We start from the raw sequence: 17,893 nt of genomic DNA, 5'->3' as shown, positions 1-17,893 counted from the left end.
TGTGGGAGTGGCAGACAGTGATGATGCACCAAAAAGCCTTTCTTAACACAGAGGAACACACTTTAACAGCTGCCAGCTGCATTTTTTTGCAGAGAAAGCCCACTGTTCATGTGCTTACCTTGTTTGGGGTTTTTTCACCCACTGGCTTAATGTGGGGAAAAGTAGTATGCATCTAATGCAGTATTTTGCTGATTTGTCAAGAAGAGTATCTGTTAAGCCTAAGAGCACTGTGGCCCAGAATGAGTGATGAATAACACAGCCAGTGTGCTGGGAAGACTGTCACCTGTCCGTTTTGTGTTGTTTGGGGTTTTTTTTGCCATGCCCCTCCATCCAGCTGCTCTGGATGGAGAACTCATTGTCTTCAGTGTGTCATGTATGCTAGGCATTGAACAAGGTGAGACGTGAAAACATAAATGTGTGAAGATCTTTGAGAGTAAGCTTAAGAAAATTGATATGTACTTCAGTATTTCTGAACTCGAAATTCAGTCTCTTGAATCTAGATGTGTATGTTGAAGAAGTCACAGTATTTTGCTTGGAATTTTGTCTAGGAACTGTTGTGTGCTACTTGGTTGAGTGTATTGTACAGAGCCAAGTGAAATTCTTTGGTATGGTCTGAGCCCATAGTTCAACTTTTTCATTAATGTTGATCTAGTAGTGCTGGTGTAAGTATCAATTTTTTGTTGTTGTTAATATGGCAATAAGATTTTCCATGTTTTGGGAGATATTCATAAAGGTGAAGGCCTTTATGAGTGAACACCTTTATGCTAAATCAGTGAAAGAAATGGCTCATGCTACTTGATAATGCTACAAAATGCTACAAAAAATGCTTGTAAATGCTACAAAAGTAGGTGTGGGAAAGGACTATAATTAGTACACATGTGAACCTTGTTGACCTCTCAAAAGAGGGTGGGATAGACCTACTTATTTTTAAGTAAAGGGTGGGTTTTGGTGATTAAATGGTAGATTAGGGCATTGTTTTTATAGGAGCAGGATTGCGCTGCTTGTATTGAAGGTCTCTATTTGATTTCTTCACATTGGAAACTTCTCCCTTCTGGGAAAAAGGGGCGAGGGTGGGACTAAGTAGTTGATTTGCTTTCTGATTAAACAGTATAACACTAAGTCAAATAGTGAGAGTCATATTTGGACTGATGGAAATTCTTGAGCTCTATTCAAACACAAATGCCACTGCTTTCAGATTTGTTTTCATAAGCTGTAGGGAATGTTCTGAATAACATGTTTGTATTTGAGACAGCTTTGCATCTTTCTGGCCCTCTGCAATTACTGTATTAGGTAGTGTGTGGTTTTGACTGCCTTAAGATTGGAGTATACTATCAGGGCAGTGGAGTTGCTTGATGCCTGTACAGTGCCAAGTAGTACTGAGGGCCACAATCGGCATAGGTGGTATTCATAGAACAGAAACTTCTCAGACTTTTATGAAACCCAAAGATTTACAGAGGGAAGGTGGGATCACTCTGTTCTTTGCTTTTGCTTTGTTCTTTTTTTTTTTTTTTGGTGGGGGGGGTTTGTGGGGTTTTTTAGGAGTCTGTTTTTTTTCAGATATGTAACTCTTGTGGCTTAAGATGGAAAAATGTATGTGTCTAACTAAAACATTTACTCTTTGCTTTTTTGCCGCCTCTGTGAAGAGATTTGCTGGAAAAGCAGAACTTTCAGTCATGCCACTGTCAGAGGGAGAACACATTTGAAGAATTAGGAGAGATTAGTAGAAGTGATTTCAAGGTCTAAGGCTGTTATTATAAGCTGTGTAATATGTGCTAAAATATATACTCCAAAGAAATGCTTTCAGTGATGCAGATTTGGAATTTTTTTAATCTATTTGCTATCTGTACAGTTGGACAGCTTTCTCTATTATATAGAAAATGCCTAATAAAAGAATGACCTCTGTAGCTACTCCTAGCGTACATGCTAATAAGTATCCAGTATGTAGAACTATTTCCCAAAATGTTCATTAGAGTATTGTAGTTTAAATTCTGATCTGAATGTAGTTTGTCAGTTTTGGAGCATATCTGTGAGCAACAACAAAATGAGTTACCACTTAAGTGCAATCTTTATAAATGCAACAAGCCTTCTTTCATATTCTGACATATGGATAGGTGGCATAGCCAGTAGAAAAATGAAAGCTAAAAGCAGTTCTGCGAAGAAAGCTTAAAGAACATGCTCCCTTCCCTTATTTTATTGTTCCATCTCTGTTCTGTATTTTTTTTTCCCTTGGATAAATGGATAGGTGTATAATCATATTGAGATCCTATAGCAGATCTTTTCTCTGAATGTTGAAATACCAACTAACTGTTACTATCCAATATTAAATACTTGGTGTCATCATAAATGTGTATATGTATGGTGTCTATATCTGTGTACAAGTAAAGTGTTTTTAGTGAGTTCATTTCTGCTCTTAGATCTTTATAAAGACATTCTGTGACTGCTACATTTCCCCATTGTGTTTTAAATATAGTAAATGCAATTATTATAAGCTGCAATTTGTTTCGTAAGTAGTTAAAACATTCAAATACAGCCAGATTCCTAAAAGACCTCACTATAAAGTTTGGAGGCTATGTTTCTTTGGAATCAAGCTAAAAACCTCTGGGAAGATAAAATCCCTAAAGGAAGATAAGTCAAATACTAAAACACCTCTAAAGGAAAAAAAAAAATTGCGTGTGTAGTCCACGACACATCAATAGACATGACAACAGGTAACAACTCTGTTGGCTGAAACAAATAAATAGGACAGGAAAAAATAAAATAAAATTGAACTAGTGGCAAATGCATTGTAGTCTCCACTGTTAAGAGCTCAGGAAAATTTTTTGCTTATTTTACATTCCTCGTCACCACCATGGTACTTCTGCAAAATAGTGAGGAAGATGAAATGTAAGATAAAACCCAGTAACAACAGTATTAGTGTTTGTATTTTATGTGTTTAATATCTCTTTATACCTCTCTCTATATATATTTATCTATCTATATATGAGAGAAACAAGTATATTACACTTGTTGTTATATGAGATTATATAATCTTATGTAATTAGATGTTTTTATGTGTGTATATATACACAGAGCACTTGCTTGTACATAAATAGAAAGCATGCCTTTTCAATTCCACTTTTTTTTTGAGATAAGGTAAAAGTAGAGAAATTTTGAAATCGGTAATGAAAATGAGACAAAATCCTCAATTCGACACAAGTTAAGACGACTGAGAAGGTGTTGAGGGACTATAAGAGACAAAAAGAGTGAGGGTGGAGGAATTCCTTTATAGTGTAAGAGCAAGAGGCCTTTAGTTCTGAAAAACAACTGTTTTGAAGTTGATACAAGGGAATTACATTTAGCAGTACATAAACATAACATCTAGAATTTGCTTCTTAGGAGATCCTGAAGTTTAAAAGCTTAGAGGGATTTAAAGTCTTAAGAATTCATATGAATGCCCTTCTTTCGTAAGCCAACTACTTACTTGAGAATAATAAATAGCCTCTGTAGTCTCTCTGCACTAAATTTAGTTGCACATTCTTTGAAATAGCTTGTGCTATTCACTGTCAAATATCTGGACTAGATGTCATTGAAGAGGCAATTTCATTAATCTGAAATGAATGTTGCTGGATTTTGGCTTCATGCAAAACTGTTTTTATACTCAGAATACCTAATTTTTTGAGAAGTCATAGACATTTAAAATACTATTTGGGATAGTTTATAGGTGGTTATGGATTATGTGCTTTGACTAAAAGTAAAAGCAGATTGAAAATATTTAGCAGATTTCTACTTATGCTCTTGGTTGTGCTTATTGAGCAGCTACACTAATTGTATATCTATATCATATTGTGTGTAGAAATAATCATTCCAGTGCTCTTGTAAGCTATTAATGTGTAAGATCTTGTGTTCATACAGAAAACTGTTTTGTACCAACCTCTGAGATCATTGCTGTAGAAGAAACTGAATTTAACAAGAAACAGCGTAATATTGGCAAATGGCAAAAAATGGCAAAGCCACATGCTTTCACAGGTAAGGCAAATACAGTGTCAGGATACTCGTGCTAAGTACTTTGTTGGAGCTACTTTAGGGCAGACTCAAAAGGAATCTTCAGAATTTTTTTTACCAGAAATGATGTGTTGAAAAAACCAAGCCCCACCCCCTGCCCCAAAAAACCCAACCAGTAAACCACCAACCAAAAAAACCACAAAACCAAACAGACCAACCCCCACCAAAAAACTGCCAGTTTACATTTAAAGATCTTTATTTTGGAATCACAGAATGGTTTGGGTTGGAAGGGACCTTAAGGTCATATAGTTCCAGCCCTGCTGCCATGGGCAGGGACACCTTCCACTGGACCAGGTTGCTCCAACCTGGCCTTGAACAATTCCAGGGATGGGGCATCCACAGCCTCTCTGGGCAACCTGTGCCAGCGCCTCACCAGCCTCACAGTAAAGAACTTCTTCCTTGCATCTAACCCCAAATCCATCCTCTTTCAGTTTAAAACTGTTACCCCTTGTCCTATCACTATAGGCCCTTGTAAAAAGTCCCTCTCCAGCTTTCTTGTAGGTCCCCTTTAGGTACTGGAAGGCTGCTAGAAGGTCTGCCTGGAGCCTTCTCTTCTCCAGGCTGAACAACCCCAACTCTCTCAGCCTGTCTTCATAGGAGAGGTGCTCCAGCCCTCTGATCATCTTTGTGGCCCTCCTCTGGACTCGCTCCAACAGGTGCATGTCCTTGGAAAATAAAGCCGTACCTTTAAGAACACGTGCTGTGTTTAGTTATTTAATGAAGGAAGTCCTAACTAATGTCTTATGTTTCTGCTGCTGAATGACTCTGCAGCAGGACACTTGCTTTCTACTACTTGACAGAAAATTGAGAGAGGCTGGAAAAATGAGACCTAAATGTTTGGGGATTTTAAAATTATCCCTAACCATCAGATTGCAATAGTATGCATGTAAAGGTTCTTTGTATTATTGACTGTATTCTTAAAACAAAGTGCTAGAAATAAATTTCTGTTTGTTTTGGGGAAAGAGTGGTGAATTCTGTGCTGCAAAGCTGGGGCAAATGTGATTGCTCCCATGCCAAAACTTTATATTGCAGAGTACTTTCCTCACATTTAGTCATTCAGTAACAATGATTGGTGATACTTTAGATGGAAAGGTAGGGTGCTTCCTGTCTCACCAGCCTAGTTCTTAATGCACAAGAAAACTCTAAATCTTTTTTCTCAAATTTCAGCTTTATGAAATTAAATTCACCCTGTTGGTTACATGGGAGCTGATGTGAGAGTTTGGCTTATCCTATTAAGTTTATGGCATTTTATATTATTTAGACGTTGCAGACTTCCATATGTATAAAATAATATATAAGCTCAGTGAACTTTTCTATGTCTATAATCAGTTTATGGAAAATGAATTGTATTTGGTTTAAAAAGAAGTTTATGTTTTGGTATCTGCTATAAGGTAATTGCCTAGAGCAAGTGTTTTCTTTTATGTTTTTTTTTGACTTTTTACAAATGTCCTATTCACACTCTGAAATCTGTCATTTGCAGAAATGTGTAGTGGGGGTTAATTACCACTTTTTTCCAAAGGCAGATATTTTGGAGATTTCTCTAAACTGCATTTGTCATTTCACAGAACTGTCTCATTGTGCCTCTTCTTTTTTCTTCTTTTTTTTTTTTTTTAATTTAAATAGTTTATTACGTGAAGAAAGCTCGAAATCACCGCTGGCGGTGCAGTGATGTGACGTTTTGGTGTGTTGATGAGCACTTGTGTAATCAGTGGATACAGGCGCTGAAAGAATTACTTGAAATGCAGAGTAAGTTTGACTAAACTACTAACATTTGCAGCATCATTTTACAGGCCTGTGTATCAGTTAATACTATTTCAATATATCTGCTTTTATGAACTCTTAAGAGCAGCTTATGCTTAAAAGCTGAGGGAGCTGAGAGATGAAGTGTCTCATTCTTCTTATCGCTAGTTTTGTGTCTCACTTGCTAAATTTTAGTGAGTGTTTTACTCTAATCAGTCAGGACTGTAGGTGTCTTATAATTTTGCCCAGATGTAAATTATTTTCATAAAATAGGGACACTAATTAGAAGCTTACCAGAGGCTTTAAATGACTGTAGCTTTGGAGAAAGTAAAGGGCAGATGTAAGCTCAGAGATTTGATCTCCTCTAGAGATCTAAGAACAAGAATTGTAGCAATTGTAAGATTTATGGGTGGCTTTTTGTGTGTCTGTCTCGCCTTTCCAGTCTCTCTCATCAACGATGTGCCTTATGTAGTAAGAGTTCCCATTAATCATTTCTGGGACTCTTGGACATCTACTTCTTGGAAGGCTAAAAGTAGTTTTGCAGGAGTTATTCTTGAGATACCTTGATAGATGTCAGGGAGTGGCAGGAGCAGAGCAACTCTATGACAAAAGGGAGGTCAAGGATGACCATAACACAAGGCAGTGCCCTCACTGATGAGGCTGCAGTCCCACTGTATCTGGGCAGGGTGGGCAGAGCAGGGATGGGGCTCCTGAGCCAGGCAGGAGCAGCAGGAGGTGGAGCTGGAGGCAGGACTGGAGATGAACTATCTACAGCCAAGGTCTGAGGTCCATCTGAGACAGCCCCAGAAAAGGGACTGGATGCAAGTCCACCAACAATGTGACTTAAGCAAGTACTTACGGCTCACAGAATAAAAACGGATATTTAACAAAATGTGTTCTTCTGAACAGCAGGCATTGGAAGCATGCATCTTACTAATGTTTTTGTTTTGTATACGTTACATGAAGTATCTGGCTTCCAATAAAATATTTCAAAAAATGGGGTTTGTGCACCCACTCAGTACACTTGTGACAGATGTGGACTGGGCAGTCATCTCTGGGTGCAGGTGTTCATTCTATTGGTAACAAACTATTTCTGAAAAGGTAACAGGTTCTCAGAGAGCGTGAATGGCACTTTAGGTGTGTGGCAGCTTTAAACCATTCAAACAGTTAGCTTGGGTGCATTTATTATGCAAGTGTGCTGATCTAATAACTGTTTATTCTTTCCTTTTAAAATAATAATTTAGAATGCCATCTGAGGAAGTGCAAATGTTACAACAGGTCTTTGTGTCCTATACAAAAAAGGAAGGCTTTCTAGGTGCAGCAAGCATTAGTGTTTTGTGTATCTGTTAGTACAGAGGTGTAGTAATTGTTTTCATTGCCACCACCAATGTAAATACATAACTATTTGAATAAACTTGATGTAGTAATATCAATGGTGTTTTCTGGGGGGAGGAGGTTACACTATAGGGCAAGCACTTGCTGTGCAGCATGTAGTTTTGTGAGGTATTCTTATTGTGTCCTTATCACAGAAAGGAAATGCATTTTAACTATGTTACCATAGCAAGAACGGTATTTAAGTAAATTAACGTAAAAGTATTTCTACGTATACTTCACTCACAAGTGCCTTTCCTATTGCTGCCCTTGGTTTGTCTTTTGTCTTGTATGCCTGTGATACTAATGTAATTTAGTGGGAACATACTGCAAGAATAATACGCATAAGAATGTGAGACATGGAGTCAGATGAAATGACGCTGAATTTCACCTGCTGTCTTACTACTGATTTGTTCAATACTGTTGGTATCCTCAGTATAATAAAGAGGATAAATGAAGCAGGTTTATATAGCTCTTTGATAAAGAGTTATAGAGTTATAAGAGTTAATAAAGAGTTAGAAAAGGCTTGTATGCTGTGTTCACTTTGATGTTTACAGGTTTATTTTTGTTGAATTTTTGTTTTGTGTACAAAAGCAGTATACTATAATGTTTTTCCTTACTGCAGAGTCTAGACCAAAGCAGTTGCTTGTGTATATTAATCCATATGGAGGAAGGCGACAAGGGAAGAGGATTTATGAACAGAAAGTTGCTCCACTCTTCAGTCTGGCTTCTATCTCCACTGATGTTGTTAGTGAGTAATGAATGTTTTAATTTCTTAATAAACACAATATGAACTCTTTCAAACATTTCTGAGTACCTTAAGTTCTTTCTTACCTTTTCTTAATAAGGAAATGAAATGAAGTAGTAGAGAGGGAATGTTTTCTAAATAAAGCATAGGTAGCCAGATAGATGGTGACCTTACATCAATTTTCTGCTTACTAAACTAAAATCTCTGGTACTTTTGAGCTCTTTGAGCTCTTCATTTATAAGATACTGCCTTTCTTCTCTTTTTCAGTTTTACTCTTAAAACCAATTGTTCATTTGCAAAATTTTTTAGTGACATATTTTTCCATATACACTGCGTTGCATGTCTCCTTCAATTCTTCCCTTGGCATAAAATCTTTTGAAACACATTTTATGGGCAGGCTGTTTTATGGTCACATTGGTAATAGAATCATGGTTATTAATGAATTAATAATAATATTTTTACAATTGTATGTTATACACCATTTTATAATAGTATTTTTATAATAGTAATTTTTAATATGTTTATTTCTTCATAGTAACTGAACATGCTAACCATGCTAAGGACAATTTATTTGAAGTTAATATTAATAAATATGATGGGTAAGTAACTTCACTTCCCTTTTTTTTTTTTTTCCTCCCCAAGCTGATACATTGTGTAATCTGTCTGTTCTTGTCTCTAAAATAGTAGCCTTCATTGCCTATGTTTATTGCAACAGCTGAAAGTTCAGGGGCATATTCCTTTCCATAGGAGATCCACATTTAGGAGTATCAAAGGAAAACTAAACTGTTTCAGTAAACCTCTTCAACACACAATGTATTCAAGTGTAGTATAACAACGTATGCATGAGATTTGTGTTCAAAAGCAGAATGTAAGGTTAATTCTGCTTGTCCAGAAGTTGAGCATTCTGTGATAGCTCGGAAGCTACCTTGAAGTCTTTTGTGGTATAGGTAATCTTGACTTATACATGAGTCCAAAACACTGCATCAGTAGTATTCAGCCTGTGTGTAAAAACCACGAAATGTTTAGAAACATTTCAGATAGCTCCTCTTGCTAGGTAGGATTGTTCAAATAATGGCTGCATCATCTGGGTTTATTTGTGTTTGTTCTGTTGTGGAATTACTGTTTCAAAAGATGGCCTGAATGGTGAAATTGCTATTCCATTGTTAAATCTGCTGTAGAAGCAGAGTATTTTAATAAATAAGCTAGTCATTCCAGTTTCCGGTTCATGACATGAAACAAGTTACATGACTGGAAAATCATGAAAATATATGCAGAACCTATGCAGATAAACTCTCATAACTACAGTATTTTAAAATAGTATCTTGTTGTGCTTGTTGACATGTACATTTGGACTGGTAAGTTGCAAAAATAAAACACTTTCTATCTTTTCAGAATACTTTTGCTAGGAGAGCAGCTCTATGTGCATTGTATAAATCGAGTGAGGGTGTGATGTTGACAAATAGTGGTAGTAAGAAACTACATTCACAGGTTGAGTTCCTGGACTTCACCTGCTTTAAAATGAGTTGACTTTAAGCCATTTGACTATACTGGAATTTTTCTTAATTATGCAGAATTGCAAGGAAGGGAAACCAGCATCTTAGAAAAACCTAGTTAGTTAAGATTTTTCCTTTTATTTGACTTAAGTGATTTGAAATAGATAATACTGATGGTTGGTGAAATTGTAATACAGAACAGAAAAGGGAAGCAAGTGAGCCCATGTCCACTCCTAGCAAATTGGTTTTTACAACAAGTGACAGTGACCAATTGTAGTGGTACCTGAAGTGTTTTTGACAGATTCAAACAGTCTCTTATTGAAGAATCTTTTTTTTTTCTGTGGTGGCATTTTTTTGTTTTCTCTCTCTAACATGACTGAGCTAAAAAATAAGCTAGAGAACTGCATCTTTTTAGAATCTCATGATTCTTCTATTCCCAGGCCAGTCCTTAGTGGCAGTTAGCTTGGGAACTGCAACCTGTCTTTCCAAGCCTGATTTTTGTCCATCACGTACAAGTCTGTTTCTGTGGTGAACAGTGATGTTAGAAAGGAGTTCTTGTATTAATACTGCTTCTCAAATAACAGATCATGTGCTTATATGGAAGATTTTAACAATGGTTGCACCACATAAATGCATGTGTTTCTTCAAGTTTGATTGACTCTTCTCACATACAGGATAAGCTTCTTTGGATTCCTACAACTAATTGTTGTTCACCTGTCCTCTTAGATGGGTTCTGATAAATGGCTTTCCCTTCATTCAGTGATGAGCTTCTTCATTTAATCTCCAGATTCCCTTTTCCCTATAGGCAAAGCCATGCCTGTAATTTTGGAACAGGATTCTTAATGATAACCACTTCACTGCTTTCCAAGTGTATTTACTTAAGACAGCTTATTTAAACCTCTTGTCTGTGTTGCCTGTTTGTTCTTCCCACTTTCCCTAACAAGAATTTCTTATGGTGAGTCTACTTATCTAGTAGCTCAGTGTCAGAACAGCTTCTCTTTAAAGACAGTTACTTAAAATATTCATTCAGTTACAATGTAGCAGGTTTTTGTACATCACTGTGCAGAACAACTAGAGCATGCTGTAATACTGTGCAGGTAATGACCATGTTTTGAGTAAGTCTGACATGTATGAATCGCTGTGCTTCCTTACCCATATGCCTGTTGCACAAGCCTTTGTAAAACTGCTTCAGGTTGTTTTTTTCCTAGTTCTTGAATTAGTTCACAGAATGGTTGAAATTTAAAAGAACTACGGTCCCTTCTAAACATTTGTCTTGTAGACTTGGTTGTCCTGAAGTCCTTTAGCATATGTAGTTTACCGTTGTCATCTGTCTAAAAAGTGAAATGCTAGTCCATTAGAAAAATAAACCCCAAAAGTAAGAATTTACTCTAAGATCTCCCTTACAGTAGTTCTTCACTAGGGGCCTTCACACAGGTGATTCGCACACATCTGTGACTCGCACGTTTCATGTGACGTTTGCAATGAATTTGGTCATGCTAATACTGTGTATGTGAACTTCTTTATCTATCAATATTTACCCTTGATAGGTATAGACATTCATATTACTCATCTCTGAGCCTGGATATGGTATTGTTATAAAAAGACTACTGAGACAACATTGGCCTTGAACTGACATGGAAATTTTTGTCCACTTAACCTCTTTCTTAGAGTCTGCAGAGAAAGATGAGATGGGCTACAGTAGAGGTATAATGTAGTTAAGCTGTAAGAGAAATTAATTACAAAAATGAAAAACAAACATCCTTTTCTCCCTTCTCTCCCAGTCTCTAGGGTCTTGACTTAGAGTTGGACAGCGTATATTTTTAAGACTGTCCTCTCCATTCATGAAAAATTGACTGGGTTTTTTCAAGCTCTCCTTCTGCTGACAATACAATAATAAGTAAATTTAAATCATCAGTACTTAAAATTTAAATAAACTAACTTGTCCTTTGAAATAAGTGCTCACTCTGCAATACTTGTTGCTGACTATGTGGAAGAGTAAGTATTAGTTTATACATTGGAAATGATTGCTGTAGATAACAATAAACATTCCTAAATATGTATGCTGGGGACTACGTGCATAACTTTGGATTCATCATGTGTCCCTTTAAAGTGTATTTGAATTAGTTTTTCAGTTGAAGAATGTTTTTTAGAGTTCAGGGTGTGCATTTGATTGTTGTGCATGAAATGTATACTACTGTAAAATAGTCTTTTACTTCCTAGTATTTGCTTGGCTGTGGACTCTCTGCTGAGCTTTAACATATTGAGGATCTGTGTAGCTGCTGCACCAGCTCTGACCTGAATTAAGTTTGCAAAACAAAGTTTTGCATCTGGTAACATTTAGAACTGTTTCATTATGAATGGTTATGTAGATATACATGACTTTTGTCTGTTTGATGGGCTCTCAGCATGTTCAAAAGAGCATGCAAGCATGCACTTTTCTGTGTTTTGACTTTCATATGATGTATATCCCTGTTAAATCAATAGTGTAAAATATAATTCTGCCTGAAGCCACAAATATTAACTTACTTTTCCCTTTTTAGTAAAGGTACCCTAGTTCCATTTTGTTTACTTGGAAAGCTGTATGTACAGTCTTGTTCATTGTTTTCCTTGTATAGTGAATTTCCACTGATATTTGTCTGTCTGCACACAGCAATACAGATAAAGTTTTTTTTAGGTTGCATTCCAACATTTTTTTTCTAACATTACAGATATGTCTAGGTGTATTCGCAGTTGTGTAGCTTGAATTTTTTTTCCTGCTTTTTGTTAATTGCCAAGTTGACTGTGGCCTACCGTATTCTGTAAAAATGGAGAAGGAGAATAGAACAACTATTTTTGATGTGCCCAGTGCATGCCCTAAGTAGAACACTTGCCGTGTTGTTTATTGACTGTTAGTGTGCATTCTAATTTGTGTTTCCTGGCAGTGTTGTTTGTGTTGGTGGGGACGGCATGTTCAGTGAAGTGATGCATGGTCTCATTGGAAGAATGCAGAAGGACTCTGGCATAGACCAAAATAATCCCAAAGCACCGTTAGTCCAGTGCAATATAAGGATTGGCATAATTCCTGCTGGTAAGAAAGGGTTAACTTTCAGTTTACTTTATTCATTCTTGAAATTCCTTCTTATTCATAACTTCTTGAATTTAGGCCTAAGTGCAATATATGAGCAATGACATTCTGTAAAGACACCTAAAGCTGTTTTTATCCCAGATCATTCATCACATGCACTTTTATGTGGAAGGGTACTTTGTAAAGGAAATCAAATCTTAATGTGCAACTTTAGAATTTAATTACTTTCTTTCGTGGCTTATTGTGTGTTAATACAAGATAAGATGTTGACAGTAATACCTTTGCCCATCTGAACACATTAATGAGTGAAATTTACTGAACAGAGACTTACCTGATAAATATTTTTCCACTTCCAAATGTAATGAGAGGCTCCCACTGGTCTGGCAAACTCCAAACAAAAGCTGAGCTTTCTTCTCCCCCGCCCCCCCCAGCTGTCATCACAGAAAGCATAAGGCAAATACTGGTGAGGAACAGTCCTCAGGTTCCAGACCAAGTTGCAGTTTCTGCCCCTTTTTTAGAGGTGCTATATTTTCCCAGTTCTCAGTGTCAGCCACCTTTTCAGGCAATCCTGACTACTGTCATAGAGGCATTTGAGAGAATTCATGCTTGGAATTCAGGTTTTTGGTGATAAACTTACTTTTTTTATTGGCCATAGGCACTCTTTGGGTCTAGTGTCCCAGGTGTTACCTCAACCTGCCCAATTGGTCCCCAAGATTTCTTCAAAAGTGGACTTACAAGATGACTCTCTCTTCCAGGACTGGATTCAGTGTTGCAACACTTTAATAGCATCTGCAATTTCGAGGACTCTGGAAAGACAAATTGACAGTTCAGTGGCTTTTCTATGCTGTTCTTTTTTTCTTGCCAGATGCTTGAGATTTGAATTAAAGAAGTGGGATATGAAATAAACATTATGAGCTTCTGACTAGAACTAAGACACAGACTTTATGAGAAAATTTAGCACAGGTTGTAAAAATACATCAAGTGATATATTTGTACCCTCAGACTTTAGGTGACTAATTTTATACTCGTTATATCTTTGTGAAGAACGTATCCAACCCCAAATGGTCTGAATTGTTGGTTGGATGAAGCTTAACCCTTTCTGCTTGCAGTACAATAAGGGTTAGATATCTGAAAGTTGCAATGTGAATATCCCCTTATGGTTTTTCATTCTCCTTGTTACCTAGCACATTAAGGGTTCTGTATAACAGAATTACTATTTATAAGTATATTCTGATTTTATTTGTTAAAGCTTTGTATTAAAGTCAGTTTGTATAGTAAACTTAACAAGAATAGGATTTGAAGTGCTCTACCCTTCATTTCCCTTATTTGGGCAAATTTTGTGGACTAAAGGTTTTTCCTTACATAGTTGGTTTCAGCCAGAAGATTTTGCCTGGTGATGTTAGTGACTGTAAGAAGATACAATTGAAAAAAACAGAATCTCAATATTAAGAGCTATTTCTTTGTCCTTAATTAAAAGTAATTAACTATAAGCATGTTAAAATTGGAAGATGAACCTTGCTTTTTCAACAATTTTTTAATGCATTTGTTCCAATTGCAACCAAAAAGTATGATCTTCACTGATATTTCAGTATTGCTAATGTGTATCAAGTCACTTTCTTCTCTTACTTTAATGTTTTGTTTGTTGTGTTTTTTCCATTGTAGCTGTTTGCTATTTGAATATGTACTGCATGCTCTAGTCCTTGAACTAACATGGGGTACAGCGTTGTAATCAGTGCTATGATTCAAATATTTTCTCCAAGTCATTATTTAGATCCCTCAAAAATTATTTATGATGGTGTATAAGGAAGCTGACCTTGCAGTTTCTATTAATCAAGTTTCTGGAAGTACAGAGGATAATACATATCTTGATCCATTTGTATATTGTACAATATTTAAAGTGATCCATTGCTGAAAATATGGGAAGGTGCTTGTTTACTGAAAAAGGGAATCAAATCACTGAACAAATCTTAACCCTTTCTTAATACATTTAGCCATCAGAGGGACCTTAAATTGTCTATGAAATAGCCAAACCCATGCATTGCAGGGTGATCAGGAAGGCAGCAAGAGTGGTTTGTTTATTTTTTTCCAGCCCTTGGTGAAGCAGTTCTCTGTTCATCTTTGTAATGGAGCTCTGACCATGTATTGACCCCAACAGTTTCCCTAGTTCACAGACTAGTGCAAGAAGTCTGTTCCAAAGTAAGTGAGATCCTTAAAAAGACTTTTTTTAAACTAAACTGACAGCCCTAAAATAAAGCAAGTCAAGAGGAATAATGAAATATAAATCATGCATCTAGAAAAACTTCACCCATGGTGCTCCTTTAAGTTCTTTATAACCAACCTTTTTCTTAATCCTAAGGACTCATTAATGGATATTGAAAACAAACACTACCCGTAGTTTAGAGATTAAGTTCTAAAGCTCTGTGTGTCTTCTGATACATGGAGACAGTTTGCTCAGTGAGGACAGGAGCTTGGGGTAGGGTGATGCTGAATCACTGTTTTTGCCTTTTAGATCATTTAGTTCCTAATGTCAATCTGTGTTAACAGAAACATGGCAGATTGTGGTTTGTGGTTATGATTGAAGAGTGTCTGTCTGTATTTAACGCTCAATTCAGCACACTTAATCTTTGCTCAGAAACTGTTGATTTAATTATACAAGGTTTGAAATTACAAATGAAAGAGATACTAAATGCTAAAACACTCTCATCTGTATGACCATTTTTGAGTAATTAGCGTTATTTCATAGGCAGAATCCCATTGTGCAGACTCTTTTTAATGTTGGATATTACTTGTAAATCACAATTCTAACTTTCTGGAGAAAGCCCCTGCTTGCCCCCCCCTCTTTTTTTTTTTTTTTTAACAGGTGTATCTGTTTCCAGACAGTCTCTTTCCTTAGTGTGTCTTCTGGTTAAAAAATACCATTTATTCTTATGCTTTATGGTACACTTTTATGAAATAACTTGTGTTTTTATTGACATGAATAAAGTCTTCTACTTGAATGGCAGTTTTAATTTCTGAATTTCTCTTAGCTGCAGCCATTCTTCAAATCTGCCAGTGTAAATTGACTGCTGTTGTAAACAGATTTGCTGTTAAGGTACTTAGAGGTTGTAGCAACCTGACAAATTTTTGCACTGCGATGTGGTAACTACAAGTCAGTGTGCCTACAAAAACTTCAGTTTAGTTATTGCTTCCTCCTAGTGCCATCTAGCCTTAAAAGCACATTCAAGCCATGGTTTCTCACTGCATTCAGAGTGGTAGTATGCCTCTGTAGAACTTAAAAACCAAGAATCATTTCTCTTACAACATGTGGCACTGAGGTTTCATCCACATGTTTTACTATTAAAATTATACCCTCTGGAGTAAGCTAAAGTAATTCATTCTTCTTGCTAAGCCTGGCATAGAATAGGAGGACAAACCTGTCAACTGCTGTTGGAGGACTTTTACTCACTCTGTGCTGTGGCATAATATTAATGCATTAATTCTTCCAAAACCCAAGTCTGCCAGCTTACACTGGGGATAGGGGAAAAATCTTCCAAGCACCAGGGAAGATTGAGTGAAGTGTAGATACAAAGTGTTAATTGCTATAGTGATTTCTGGATTCTAGTGTATCCAGATCCCTCTCACTTTTGAACACTATAATGTCTAGGATTGAAGCATGCAGTATGATTATAATCAGCATGTTCATGTGTAGCTGTAGAAGTTAAGAATGCTAAAGACAGTGCAGGCTTCTTATGTGAAGGCAGTATAGGAAAATGGTGGAGGATTCATTCACGAACTGAAAAACCAGATGCAAGAAAAATCATGAAGTGTGACTGGACTTTTATACTACTGTCATCTGGCCTATAAAATTTATCTTCAAAAATGCGTTAAAGCATAGCATAAAAAGCTATCTAATTCTTTTTTTAAATTAATCCAACTGATGTGTCCACAGCCTTCTCTTTTACAATGTTTCTAATATTTAATGATCTTTGTGGTTTAATTAGCATCTCATTTCAAGGTTCAGTATGTCCAGTTTGAAATCTGAAGTGCAGTGTTTTGTGTTCCTTCTTCAGCATTTTGAATCCATTATACTTCTGGAAATGACAGTCTTAGAGCTAAATACTGCTTTTAATACAGTGGGGCTGCTATGAGGACAACTAAGTCAAGATTACTTTTCACTGTGCTGTTAATTTAATCTCTTAAATTTGCCATTATTGTATTAGTCCATTTTTGTTGTACTGTGGTACTGAACTTCTGCTGAAGTGATTATCTACCAAAAAAAAAGAGACCAAAGTCCTTCCGAACTGTTCTTTTTTAAGCCAGCCTGTCATTCTGCAGATGTTAAACTTGATTTCTTGGTTTCTGGATGCAGGAAGGAAGGTGTATAAAACTTCTGAGTAGGAACATGACTGTATGCCCAGGCCATTCATTGCTCCCTGTAACAGTAGCTTCTCCGCTTACTTTTGAATGTGTCAGATCTTTATCATTTGAAAATCACTTCCCAGAAAAGTCACTATCTAGATTTGAAAAATACTAAATGCTGCTTGACCAAGCGTATGCAGTTACTCTGTCTTTAGCATGACTCACCTGATATTTCATCTGTGAGGTGACTGCATGGATTGTGACTTCACAAAAATACTGCAAACATATGGGACCCCCACTGAAGTTGTTGTTCTGCCTGTTTGCAGTACAGAATCCTGTTGCCATACTAATTTGTCTCTGAGGATTCTGCGTGTGCTGTGGAAGCACCTGCCCCTGTCAAGGGTATCTCACATGGAGCAATGCTCATAAGCACTAAAAGTATTTCTGTGTTTTTATTAAATTCACTCTTGTCTATAGGATCCACATCTTGCTGACTATTGCTTCTGTCATCTGCTTAGTTTAGTACTTCCAGTTCTTTGGAATTTCTTTAGTTTTCCATCAATAAAAGCACAAAAATGAGTATTTATAGCCCACAGCATGCTTGTGTTTTGGTTTAAGAAAACTTAGTTGTAAGTAATCTAATAATTTTTCAGATTATTAATTCTGGCACTTAGGTTTTTTGGTGGTTTTTGGGGGGCCACAGAATCAATAGCGTGAACCATTCTGTACAACCAGTAAATCATCTGGTTTTGCTTACCGCTTTGATGGTTCTGTGACCAGCTTAAAGCTTATGAGGTAGTGTCTGAGCACCTGTCTGCATGACTTCACTGCTCACAAATACCTGGCAATATCTGCATGCCAAGGGGAAATCTGGTGATTTAGCTGTACTGTATTCTATGTAGTGCAGTCCATCACTTTGGTTTCTTTAATCTTGCTTTAACAAAAACGTTTTATGGGAACTACATACTCTTTAATATTTTAAATATGTATCTTGGTCATTTCTCCCTGTGATTGATTAAAAAGAAGGATTTCCTTGATAATTTTTAGATCATTAAATTTATTTATTTAAAAAATTACAGTGTTTAAACTTGGGGAGGG

The 17,893-nt window shown here is 36.5% G+C and overlaps 1 protein-coding gene across 1 annotated transcript in view; it reads left to right on the top strand.

Moving 5' to 3' along the window:
- Nucleotides 1-17,893, top strand: part of CERK (ceramide kinase) — a 43,552-nt gene that overhangs the window by 5,403 nt on the left and 20,256 nt on the right. Inside the window, exons 2-6 of the mRNA XM_069801898.1 lie at nucleotides 3,892-4,005; nucleotides 5,665-5,787; nucleotides 7,778-7,903; nucleotides 8,436-8,499; nucleotides 12,315-12,460. Coding sequence (XP_069657999.1) covers nucleotides 3,892-4,005; nucleotides 5,665-5,787; nucleotides 7,778-7,903; nucleotides 8,436-8,499; nucleotides 12,315-12,460 — 573 coding nt within the window. The remainder of the gene's footprint in view (nucleotides 1-3,891; nucleotides 4,006-5,664; nucleotides 5,788-7,777; nucleotides 7,904-8,435; nucleotides 8,500-12,314; nucleotides 12,461-17,893) is intronic.

The sequence above is a fragment of the Haliaeetus albicilla genome, chromosome 14, assembly GCF_947461875.1.
Source record: "Haliaeetus albicilla chromosome 14, bHalAlb1.1, whole genome shotgun sequence".
NCBI lineage: Eukaryota > Metazoa > Chordata > Aves > Accipitriformes > Accipitridae > Haliaeetus > Haliaeetus albicilla.
The sequence above is the reverse complement of the archived record's forward strand: the minus strand, read 5'-3'. Positions and strand labels throughout refer to the sequence as shown.